The sequence below is a fragment of the Pteropus vampyrus genome, unplaced genomic scaffold, assembly GCF_000151845.1.
Source record: "Pteropus vampyrus isolate Shadow unplaced genomic scaffold, Pvam_2.0 Scaffold695, whole genome shotgun sequence".
In the NCBI taxonomy this organism is placed as follows: Eukaryota; Metazoa; Chordata; class Mammalia; order Chiroptera; family Pteropodidae; genus Pteropus; species Pteropus vampyrus.
The window spans coordinates 124,079-135,030 of record NW_011889476.1 but is presented as its reverse complement, the minus strand read 5'-3'; the positions used below and the strand labels follow the sequence as shown (position 1 = coordinate 135,030).

The window sequence follows — 10,952 nt, the reverse complement described above, 5'->3', positions numbered from 1 at the left end:
GGCAGGTTTCCCAAATTTATCTAGGTTTGGAAAATATTGCACAACTTTTGGAGTTCTCAAATCTCTGAGAATTAGACATGTTGACTGAGCTAAAGGTTTAAGTCTGTAATACAAGACTGGTTACAGATCTGTCCCTGCATCCCTCAGCGCCTGGACACCGGTGCTTGGTGACTGGCGAGGGGGCGGGGCGGGGGGAGGGAGAGCCAACAGTGAATTACTGATGGACGAAGGGCACAGGCTGACTGTCACACTGACCTACTTTTTAGGTGAATCTTGCAACGACTCCAATTTCCAAAATGGCCTCAGATTTTGCAGAGAATGAGCTGGATCTGTTTAGAAAGGCAGTAAGTACCGTTAAGTCCCATCGGCCAAGCTTCTTAATGGGGTATTTTGTCTTCATCTTCAGTCTTGGAGGGTTGTCCCTGCAGCTTGAGTAAGCCCTGTGCTGGGCAACATCACCGAGCGCCTCACCCGGATGCACATTGCCCTGTGACAGATGGGGTGGTCCGTGCAGCAGTCTGGAGAAGTGGGGCTGGCCAAGCGTGACTCCTGACCTGCTTTGCAACAGGCCTCGTGGGTGTGCCGGGCAGGTGGACCAGCGTTCCTTCAGGGTACTTGCAGTGTGGTTTGGGGCTGCAGCAAGGGCGTCACCTGGGAGCTTGCGAGGGAGACTGTCGAGTTTGAGTCTGGGCTTCAACATGGTGCCCACTGGACCACTGGCACCTTTACATTCGAGCAGCACTGCTCTGCCTACCGTGCTTCAGAGCTGTTGGCTCAGCCCTTTGTTCATTCACCTGGCTGAGTGACAGTGGTCTCAGCCCTGGAGGTACGTTCTCACAACTGGGTAGGCAAAGATAACCCTGACTCTTGGCCTCGCAGCAGGCCTGTCAGACCGGTCTGTGAGGACAGTCCTAGAATCATTGTGATGTTACAGGAGTGACCGCTGAGTCAGACGGACTGGACATGTTTGTGGCCCTGATGCATGCATTGAATGATTAGACTATGTCCCCAGAAGTCATAGCAGTGTGCAGTTCTGCCTGTGACATAGTGGTTTTACTGCCTCCACCAGAATTGGTATTATTGCCTAAAATGTGGGTTTGTCAGTTTAGTAGATGAACGTGACACCTGCTGTTTCTTTCAGTTGGAACTGATTATTGACTCAGAAACTGGCTTTGCCTCTTCCACAAATATTTTGAACTTGGTTGATCAGCTTAAAGGCAAGAAGATGAGGAAGAAGGAAGCTGAGCACGTGCTGCAGAAGTTCACACAGAACAAATGGCTGATTGAGGTACGTTGTCCCTTCATTCCCCAGCTTGGCCCTCTTTTTAGAACGAATGATAATTTTTCCAAAGCCATATTGTACCTAGCTGATGTCCATTGAGCCTTTCAGGTCTCGTCTCTGCTTTGATGCCCACAGTGACCCTGTGAGGAGGATTTGCAGCCTCCTGTCACTCATGTGGCCTGTCCAGGGAGCCCCTGCGGAGTAGCAGAGTCGGGGCTGTGCCACGTTGGTGGGCTCCAGGATGCGAGGCAGTGCCGTGAGACCAGGGCCCGAGTCCCAGCCTGGTGACCTTGCGTGCCGCGTCTGAGAGGGAAGCAGCGGGCCAGGGCTGCGTGGTGTGCGTCAGGTGCCTGGGGCTGGGGTCCCGGAGGCAACGTCGTGGTTGCTCTGTCACCGTGTCACCGTGGACAGGCTTGCCGAGGACTGGACATCTATGAATGGACCAGAGTTTCTGGAGGCCCCGTGTCTGGCTCTACCGACTGGGGCGGAGCATCTGTTCACGAAAGGGCACTCAGTTCCCGAGAGTCCTGACCACGCAAGCTCAGCTCTGCCCACTTCGCCACCAGCTTCCCCTCCGAGTATGTGTCTGCAGGACGTGCCCAGGCAGGAGGCTGGGGGAATTTGTTCCCCCAGTGACAGGAAGAGGAGAGCCCAAACCGAAGCCCAGAACAGGACACGCTCTGACAAACTGAACAAACCCCACGGGAACCTGCAATTAGAGTCACAGTTCCTCCTTTGTGTCATAATTCTCTTAGGAGATAAATATGTTTCCAGTTGATAAAAGGGGCCTTTCCTGGGCATCTCTTCAAAAGACAGGAGACTAGTAATATTGGGTTTTATAAGTATTTACCTAAATTTAGATAATTTTTTTCCCATCATTCCTTGTTTAAAATCTCCCAAATGACAATAAGACTTACAACCTTGTTTCTCCAGTGAAGGACAAGGGCAGGAGCCTGGTGCAGGGTGGTGCATAACTGTCAGAAGTGTGGGCCACCGCTCTCACTGGTAGAAGTTAGTGAACAGAAGTGAAGGGCACTTGGGGTAGCTCCATCTCCTGGCACGGTGCCTCCCTGCTCCCGTCACGGAAGAAGGTCATGCGTCACAAAAACGGCTAAGAGGTTCACATCTCAGTTCACTGCTTGACTTTGCTGAACCAAAACAAACTTACAGGGGCCTCTTTCTCTTAACTTGGTGACAGGGCAGCTGCAGCAGCTGAGCCATTTCCCAGGGATTTTGGGTCACATGGTGTGGGAGGCCCTACCACCCACATCAAGTGCAACTTGGAGTCTGTCCCTGCCCTGCCTGTGATGTCCCTGTAGAGGCTCCAGGCAGCAGTGCTGGGAGGCACCCTGTTTGCATCTTTCTGGGGTGAGACGGGGTTATGTGGCACCCTTCCCCTCTTTCCCCAGGAGACTGGCTCCCTTCCTGCTTCGTGTCCTCATTGTAGGCTGGTCGCTATGCAGACTTTTGACTCACATCTGAGGCACAGCGAGGTGCCAAGAAAGTGTGTGTGTGTGGGGAGGGTCCGTGATTTCCTTTCAGGTCTTTGCCTGAGTTCCCCGCCTGAGGCCAGGCCTCTGCATCTCTTGGGCGGTGGGCTGCAGAGGGGACAGGTTACTGAGCAGGGAAGGAAGGGCCTGGCGTGCTGGTGGCCTGAGGGCTCGCTGCCCCTCTTGTGTCCCTGCAGAAGGAGGGAGAGTTCACCCTGCATAGCCGGGCCATCCTAGAGATGGAGCAGTACATCCGGGAGACGTACCCTGACACCATGAAGATATGCGACATCTGCCACAGCCTCCTCATCCAGGTAGAGTGTGAGTGTGTGTGTGTGTGTGTGTGTGTGTGTGTGTGTGTGTGTGTGTGCGCGCGCGCTTGCGTGCGTGTATTCGTGTTCTCCTGTGCTACGCTCTAGTCCCAGGACAGGCCTTTTTCTGGCAGTCTGTGTGCGCCTGGTACTTTGATAGCTGTGGCAGCTGTGTGCCGGCCATCCTTCTACGTTGGCTGTTGTTACTAAGTCACCGGCTTTACACTGCGGACCTGTCGGCCTTCACGGCAGCGGGGCCAGCGCAGGCGTTCAGCCTCCTTCCCTTCACCCTCCACCTTCCTGCACTGCTGACCGCTCTCTGACGAGGCTCCACTTGCATGTGGGGCACCTGGTGACGCTTCCTTAGGCTGAATTCCCGGGAGGGAAGTGCACAGGGTTCTCAAGCTGTAGCCCATCTCACACCCACCAAAGTTTTAGGGTGGCCTTGGTGCTCTGTGGTTCGGCCACTTTCTGGCCTTGAGCCTCTTCCTTGTGTTCATATGGAATTCTTTGGTAGCCCACTGCACCATGGCTTCGGGGTCATTATGATTAGTCTGGGGCCTGGAAGACGAAGATGCTTGGCCGCTGGACGGTCTCTGGAGGCTCACGGACACCTTTCCTGTTTCAGGGCCAGAGCTGTGAGACCTGTGGCATCCGGATGCACCTGCCTTGTGTGGCCAAGTACTTCCAGTCGAATTCTGAGCCACACTGCCCCCACTGTAACGATTACTGGCCCCATGAGATACCAGGTTAGTATCCCCAAGGCTCGTGCGGTGCTCCTGGTCTGTGGCCAGGCTGAGCGCCACCCGTGGAAGCAGCGTCTGCATTGAATGGTCCCAGGCAGACCAGGCTCTCCCCGGCAATGCTTGGGGTGTCCCCAGCTCCCTCACATTGGGCCCCTTCTTTCCTTATAGGCTGGGAGGGGTGTCACAGTGAGGAGTTAGGGACGTGGGACAGGTCCTTGGCAAGGAGGTGCAGCTGTGGGCGTGAGCTCTTTCTTGCCAGGTGTGCAGCTAGCCCTGCCACCCAGTGCCCCCACCTTTTCTGTGTGTAGAAATCTTCGACCCAGAGAAGGACAGGGAGGCCTCCGTCTCCAAGCCCAACAAAAAGTCGTCACGGTCCAGGCAGCACTAGCTGGCTCGTTGCTGCCGCCGCCGCCGGCCCCGTATGAAGAAGAGGCGACAGCGCCCGCGTCTCCGTGGATCCCCCTTACGAGCAGGGCTGAAATAAAATGCACTGCAGCCTCCGTCTGTGTCTCGAGCCGTTTAGGGGGTTTGTGTCATGGCCATTTCCCTTTCTTGGAGCTCACTGGTCACCGGGACCCCTTGGGTTTGGTCCCTTGGGTTTGGTCCCAGCAGGTGAGGTGCCAGAGTTCCTTCAGAGCCTTGGTCACTTGTCCCACCAACACTAGTCAGCCCAACAGGACTTGAGAGAGCTTTGGCCTTGACCTCCCCAACTGCCCAGTCGGGACAGTCATCTGGCCCATGATGCTCCTAGCATGAGCGGGCATGAGGCCAGCAGCTGGTATGGAGGTGCACTCTCCATACTGGGCTCCACGCCCCACCCCTTGCTTCCGGCAGCCCTGCCCATCAGCTGTCCCTCCGCACTCATCCGCAGGGCGGCATTCTTCCATTCTGGAGACGCCTGCTTCAGCTGAGCCTTTGACTCGCTGTCTCGTCTGCTCTCTCCCCTCGTGCCCCGTGTGTGCCCGCGAACACCTGCAGCTCCCGTGTTGCGGGTTCTCAGATGGAGACGGGACACTGGGGTTGTAAGCAGGAAGCAGCCTTTATTGATGCCAGCACCAGCTCAGTGGATCGTTATCTAAAGGCTGAGTCCCAGTTGTAACATCACGGACAGTTTTAGAGTCTTGTCATTCCTGCACAGCTACAGAGATAAGGAAGAACGCTGACTGGTTTGGCAAGCCGTGAGAAAACCAACGCCAGCCAGAGTCCTTGGAAGGCAGGGCGGTCAGGCACGAACGAGTTTGAGCTGGAACTGGCCAGGCAGGGTCCGGCCGCCACACCCGGGGCCCCATCTTCTCGCACTCTCTGGATCATCACACTTGCCGCTGTTTTAACTCCCTGTCCTTCTGCCCACACTCCCCTCAGTACCAGTCATGACGTAACACTCAACCCCAGCTGGCTAAAAAAGGAAGGACTTGGCCAGAGGGGGTCTTTCAGGAGAAGCTCGACCTGGTGGTTTCAGTGATGTCACCAAGCATCCACGCTGTCTCTGCTGTTGCCAGTGACCTGGCTTCATGCTTGGGGCCAACAGGACAGTCTCCCAGGACATCCAGCCCTGTCTTTCCCGGTGGTGACGTGGCCGCTGTACTTGCAGCCTCATGCTCATGCCCGCTGGTTTCAGCAGGGAGAGGGTGGGTCTCATTTAGTGGCAAACAGCTCCAGTCAGGAGCTTGCGTAGGTGGGGACAGGATGGTCTCTGTGGCATTGGCACGTGGCAGCCCCTCCTGACCCCGTGGCTTCAAGCAAGGAGGGGATCTCCCTGAGCAGACTGACACGGCAGGAAAGAACCGTGGGCACCGCCTGGGGGACACTTGCCTGGTTCCTGTCTGTAAACCCTGTGTGGAGTAGGACACGGAGCTGACCTGCTGGGCCACCCTCTCCCAGGGAAGGCCAGACTGCAGGGTGAGTGTGGGAGAAGCCAGGGGCCCCTTCCACAGCAGCTCACGCTGTTGAGCCGACGCTCCTGCTGAAACCAGTCTGAGCTGGGGCAGCCTGGACGCTCACACCTTTAATTTCTTCCTGGGCCACCCCTTGGTATCCTGCAGCCCCAAATGCATGGAGCTGTCCCGTCTGCCTGCAGGCCTTGCCCCCACCTCCTTGGCAATTCCTGTGTCCGTCCAGACCCACCTCCAGCCTTGACTTCCCTGGTCCCATCCCTGCTCCCTGTGACCATCTCCATGGCTCCCACCAGGCGCCAGAACCGTGACTGCCGATGGGTTGGACTCTCCCCCTGCTCCAGCCTGCCTGCTCCCTGGGGACTGGGGCTAGCCTGGAGAGCTGCCTGCCCCAGCAGTTTTGTGGGACCCGACACTCCAGGTAGGTAGTGTCGGAACTGAGGTCAACTGCAGGACACCTACCTGCTGTCGCAGAATTTCTTGGTGTGGACCCCACCCCCTCCCCCATTTGGTGACCAAAAGTACCAGCCACATTCCAAGAATCTGTGCAGCGAAACAGGAAAGAATAATTTCCTTTAGACCTGCTGCTGCAGATGATCCCATGGCTGCCTCGTGCGGAGGCCCCTGACCAGCCTCCTGCTGTTCCCTGGGGTGTGAGACCACCAGACCCAACCAGACCCACGGTGTGCATGAGCGTTTCGGGTGCTGCTCTGCTGCCAGCAGGACACTGTCCCCTCAGCACCGATATAAGTTTTAAAATGGTTTTAATTCAGCCAGTAGCCTTTGTTATAATCTGCACATTTTTGAGTATTAGTAAAATTGTACTTTTTTTTAAGGTTGACCAGTTTTTAAAATTCCCTTTATGATTGGTTTGGAACAGGTTAGTCTTTACCCCTTGGTCACTGGTGTGATGAATGTTGTCAGATCTAGACAATATTGCAGAAATGTCACCCATCTCATTGCAAGGCTGAGACTTGTGATGCCAGCTGTTGGGATATGCCCGTCTTCAGTCCGAGGGCTGGGGAAAGTCTTAGTGGTCAAAACGCAAAACAAACATGTTTATGGGAAGCCTGAAGCCTGGGCCTCTCCCCAGACATCAGTGACCCTGGGAGGATGGAGGCTGTGGGGCGGGAGGCAGTTTCTGGATGCTGGCAATGGTTGTTTCCTGCTTTGGGACCAGCCGCTGGTGAGGATGCACGTGAGAATTCGTCAAGCTTAGAAGATGCATGCACTCCTTGGCAGTGACCACAGAAACGTCCCCAGCAGAGGCCTGAGCTGTATTGCAAGCTGGTAAGGACCTGCCCTGTCACCAGGGCCATGCCCACCTGTCTCCAGTCTGCAAGTGTGGCCGTCTGCACAGACCCAGTCATGACAAAGAAGTGTGTGACGCTCACAACAAGATCAGCGTCAGTAGCTACCACTGTGGAGAGGTAGCCTCGAACCCTCCGAGGTGAGAAGATGGTGCTGTGCTGGCCCCAAATCACACGGCAGGGTTTAATCCAGGCAGCTGACCCCAGAGCCCAGGATCGGCCACTGCACGCACCACCTGCCCGGTTCCCAAACATCCCAGGCCTCACAATGCCCAGGTGCAGGCGGGTGCCAGACTGCATGCCACGTGCTTCTGCCGTGAGGCCTCTTCAGGGCTCAGGCTTGGCTATCTTGGCTCTAGATCTCAGGGCCCTACATTGGGACCCCAGGTGGGTCCTCCCACCAAGCCTGGCTAGGACCACCAGAAGCTGACTGAGAAGCTCAAGTCCAAGGCTCGCACGTAATGCCAGTACTTAACTGGGATGAACAGGACCTCTCCAGGAGACAGGATGCAGGACAGGAATGGGGCCTCAGCAAACTTGGGGAACTTCTCCAAGTCAGGATGCTCCACGTCCACCTGAAGAGAGCACAAGAGTCAGCTGCCCAGCCTCCAGAGACGGGGCGGGTCGGGGAGAAGCTGCGATGCCCACCTGGCTCGTGTTGTGGAGAAGGTGCGTGTCATGAGGATATAGAGCCTCCGACTCCTGCGGGGAATACAGCCGGATGTACTTCCTTCCGATCACCTGGGGGACAGCGACCCCATCAGTTGGTCAGTTGGCTGGTGGCCTCACTGCACGCCAACTGCAGATCCCTGAGCCCACTTCCTCCCTTGCCTTTCCACGCTGCCCCACACGCTGCTCCCTAGCCCAGTGCCCCCCCCCAGCCCCGCACCACCACATGTGCTTGAGGTTCCACCGTGTTTCCCCAGATCCCTGACAAATCAGTAGGGTTGCTCCTGTAGCTGACAGTAACTAAGCACTGGACTGTGGCGACCTCTGACCCTCACAGCCACCCTTCAAGGTGGTCTACCATCCTCCGCTTCTACAGGTGAGGATGCTGGGGCACAGTGAGCTTGAGTGAGTTACTCAGGTCCTCAAGGCTGACAGGTGATGGGTCTGCTTGGCTGGAGCAGGTTCTCTTTGTTAAACCCTCTGCTGAGGAAAAATCAGGAACAACTCCAACCTGGGCTAGGAAGTTCTGCTGGGGGTCCTGGTGCAGAGGGGAGACGGTGCCCGGGGGCCCAAACCAGGCATTAATGGTGATGTCCTCCTCCTCCCCGTCGCCCAGGCAACAGTAATCGGGGATGCCGATGTCCTCCTTCAGCTCTGGGATCTGTGGGTATCAGAGTAGATGCGGGAGGTTGAGCCCAGGCCTCCCACAGCAGCAGGAGGTTGGGACACAGCAGCCCAGAAGTCACCCACCTGACAGAGGGCCGAATGCACATTTTCGTGTGTAACAATACACTACCCACATTTTGCTGTATAGGAATTTAAAAATCAGTTTAAAAAACATAATTACTACAGAAAAGTTATAATTTTATTTTTGGATTCGTTTCCATGTCTTATGCGTTTTATATTTTTCTTTTTTAAAACACCTGATACTAATGTTTGTACTTCAACCAGATTGTAATTTTCTAAAGTTAATTATTTTAAAAAGTCAAATTAAAGAAAAACAACTATGATATCCAAACAGTCCTGATGAAGAAAAAAATAAAGCTGAGGGACTCAGATTTCCCAACTTCAAAAATTAATAAAAAGCTATAAAAAAAGAACAAAAACAAAAAATAAAATGGGGTTGACTATCAAATCTCTGTAGGGGAAGATTTTCCAAACTTACTAATGGTAAAGCAATGCTATTTGACACATTTTAAGTAAATTAATTAATATAAAGACCAGCAGACTAGGAAACCTAACTTGAACTATGGCAAATAAGGGTTAATGTATAGAGTTCATACCAAATAATAAGGACCCAACACACAAATTACAGTCAAAGGGCAAAAGATAAGACATAAAAGTGAATCAGATACAAGGGCTTCCGCCCCATTGGCAGAGAAATCCAAACGACATGTCATTTCCCACTAATCAAATTAGCAGAGACTAAAAGAGTGACAGCGCCCAGCGGTGAGGGTGTGGTACAGGGCGTGTTCCCAGGGGGCTGCCAGGTGCCACCGCTCGGTCGTCTTTCCTGACCCAGCTGAGTGGGCTCCTGCGTGCCTCTGTATGGAGGCGGGGACCTTGGAGGCTGTCATGTGGTGGCTCATGGTACGGTGGAGGCCCGCCTCAGCAACAACGGTGCCAGCGTTGACAGGAGGTTCGCTAGGACGGCAAGCACTGGGACCCTGCCTCCTCCCCAGCCCCATACCCTCTTGTGGACCAAGGTGTCTGATACCTTCGCCTCTGGGGACACCTATCCTCAGGGCCTGGATCCTGAAGTGGGCACAAGGTGTTTGACTCCACAGCCAGCGATGCCCGGTGTGTGCTCGGGGGTGTGCACGTGCGATGAGGGGACACCACCTCTTGGACATTTCACTTCAAGCCCAGCCCAGCTGGTGTTCACAAGTGGGTTTTCCTTTATGGCTTCAGCACGTGATGCTTTTAGGGACTGAAGTTACTATTTAATTTCCCAAAGGTGAGGGTCATCTGCCAGCCCACCTGGCCACACTCGTGGATGCTTAGGGGCTGGCGGGGCTGTGCTGGCCGCCTGGACCGAACCTGCTTCCCTGACTGACCTGTCATCTCAGGGCTGACCCCCCACCCCCAAGCTGGTCAGCAGCCCCCACCCTCAGGGCGGCTGGATTCCTCACCAGCCCCTAGGCATACTCTGAATGCAGGGCAGTCTTGAGCTTGAGGTACACACAGTTACAGGGGGTCCTCCGCTGCCTCCCTCAGGCACTGCCAGCCACCACCCCCAGTCTGTACTAGCTGTTCAGGCTGCTGGAGGGAGCAATGACTGAAGAACAGCTGGAATGTTCTGCAGGGGCCTGGGCCCATGGACACAGACCTGCAGCCCTGTCCTGTGGGGTCTTCAAGCTGCCTGCCAGACCCCAAAGGCCTCTGGGAATCTCCTACTTCCTGCCACCAAGCTCTCGCCAGTCTCCGCTGGGATCACAGCAGACCTGCCCCTGGAGTGCCGAGAAGCTGGCTGGCTCCTGATGACATCGTTGGGATTCTTGAAAGGTAACTGGTTGACCAGAGGGTATGACCAGAGCCTCTGGCCCAGCCCTCAGAGACCCCAAGAGAAGAAACGCTCCCAGGATGTGACTGATAACTAAAGGCAAGCCTAGTGCGGTGGCCAAAATCTTCTAGAACATGGGTCCCTGGGAGGAAGGACAGCGGCGGGTTTGCACAGGCCCAGCCTCTCAGGCCCGGTGGCCTCGCCTGCTGCTGGCTGCAGAGGAGGGACTGGGCGAAGCACAGGGAGCAGCACCAGTGGGCGGCGAACAAGCTGCTGTAGCCTCTGCTGCCCGTTGGGGTCAAGCGCAGGAGGGGGGCGGGGAGGTGACAGGGTGAGGGGCAGAGGAGAGCACTGTCGGACTCACCTGGTCGAAGAGCTGGTGCTGCGCCAGGTACCCGACGTCCCTCGGCTGACCCGCGGGAGAGCAGAGGCGACACAGAAAGCCCGTTAGTGGTGGCGACACCCTCCGCGTGCTGCCACTGCTGAGCTGGCTCTTGGCACCACGCGCTCCCGTTGCCACTGCCCTCCCAGATGTGCCAGCACAGAGGACACCAACCGCTGACGGAGACTGAGGGCAGAGCTCGCTGCGTTACAGCTTCACGTGTTTTACTGTCTCCACGGCCCTGTGTAGTCGGCATTCGTGACCTGACTGACGCACCCACCAACCCAGACTGACCAAACGTCAGGGCCCCGAGGACCTGAGATGTTCAGTCACCAGCCCAGGCTGCACAGCCAGCAAAGGCAAGGGC

General features: G+C 55.7%; 2 protein-coding genes across 3 annotated transcripts in view; one reads left to right on the top strand and one right to left on the bottom strand.

Annotated features, from left to right (window-relative positions):
• The first annotated feature begins 246 nt into the window (after positions 1-246).
• NSMCE1 (NSE1 homolog, SMC5-SMC6 complex component) lies at positions 247-4,329 on the top strand. Of its 2 annotated transcripts, none has more exons than XM_023526075.1 (5): positions 247-344; positions 1,142-1,288; positions 2,973-3,086; positions 3,712-3,832; positions 4,138-4,329. In XM_023526075.1, the coding sequence occupies exons 1-5, from the start codon at positions 297-299 to the stop codon at positions 4,215-4,217; spliced, it is 510 nt and encodes a 169-aa protein (XP_023381843.1). In that variant the 5' UTR covers positions 247-296; the 3' UTR covers positions 4,218-4,329. The 2 variants fall into 2 exon arrangements, with proteins under 2 accessions (XP_023381843.1, XP_023381842.1); XM_023526074.1 differs by having other exon boundaries at positions 2,970-3,086.
• Positions 4,330-6,468: 2,139 nt separating this feature from the next.
• The window catches only part of KDM8 (lysine demethylase 8), a 13,287-nt gene continuing 8,803 nt past the window's right edge, over positions 6,469-10,952 (bottom strand). The window contains exons 3-6 of the mRNA XM_023526076.1: positions 10,568-10,787; positions 8,212-8,361; positions 7,680-7,772; positions 6,469-7,606 (exon numbers count right to left, since the gene is read on the bottom strand). Coding sequence (XP_023381844.1) covers positions 7,442-7,606; positions 7,680-7,772; positions 8,212-8,361; positions 10,568-10,787 — 628 coding nt within the window. The 3' untranslated portion in view covers positions 6,469-7,441. The remainder of the gene's footprint in view (positions 7,607-7,679; positions 7,773-8,211; positions 8,362-10,567; positions 10,788-10,952) is intronic.

Bases quoted from the DNA above. Each gene is read 5' to 3' on its own strand.
- NSMCE1 (XM_023526074.1), top strand. From the start codon at position 297: ATGGCCTCAGATTTTGCAGAGAATGAGCTGGATCTGTTTAGAAAGGCA. The intron at 1,289-2,969 runs GTACGTTGTCCC...GTGTCCCTGCAG, and splicing joins AGAACAAATGGCTGATTGAG to AAGGAGGGAGAGTTCACCCT. The intron at 3,087-3,711 runs GTAGAGTGTGAG...TTCCTGTTTCAG, and splicing joins GCCACAGCCTCCTCATCCAG to GGCCAGAGCTGTGAGACCTG.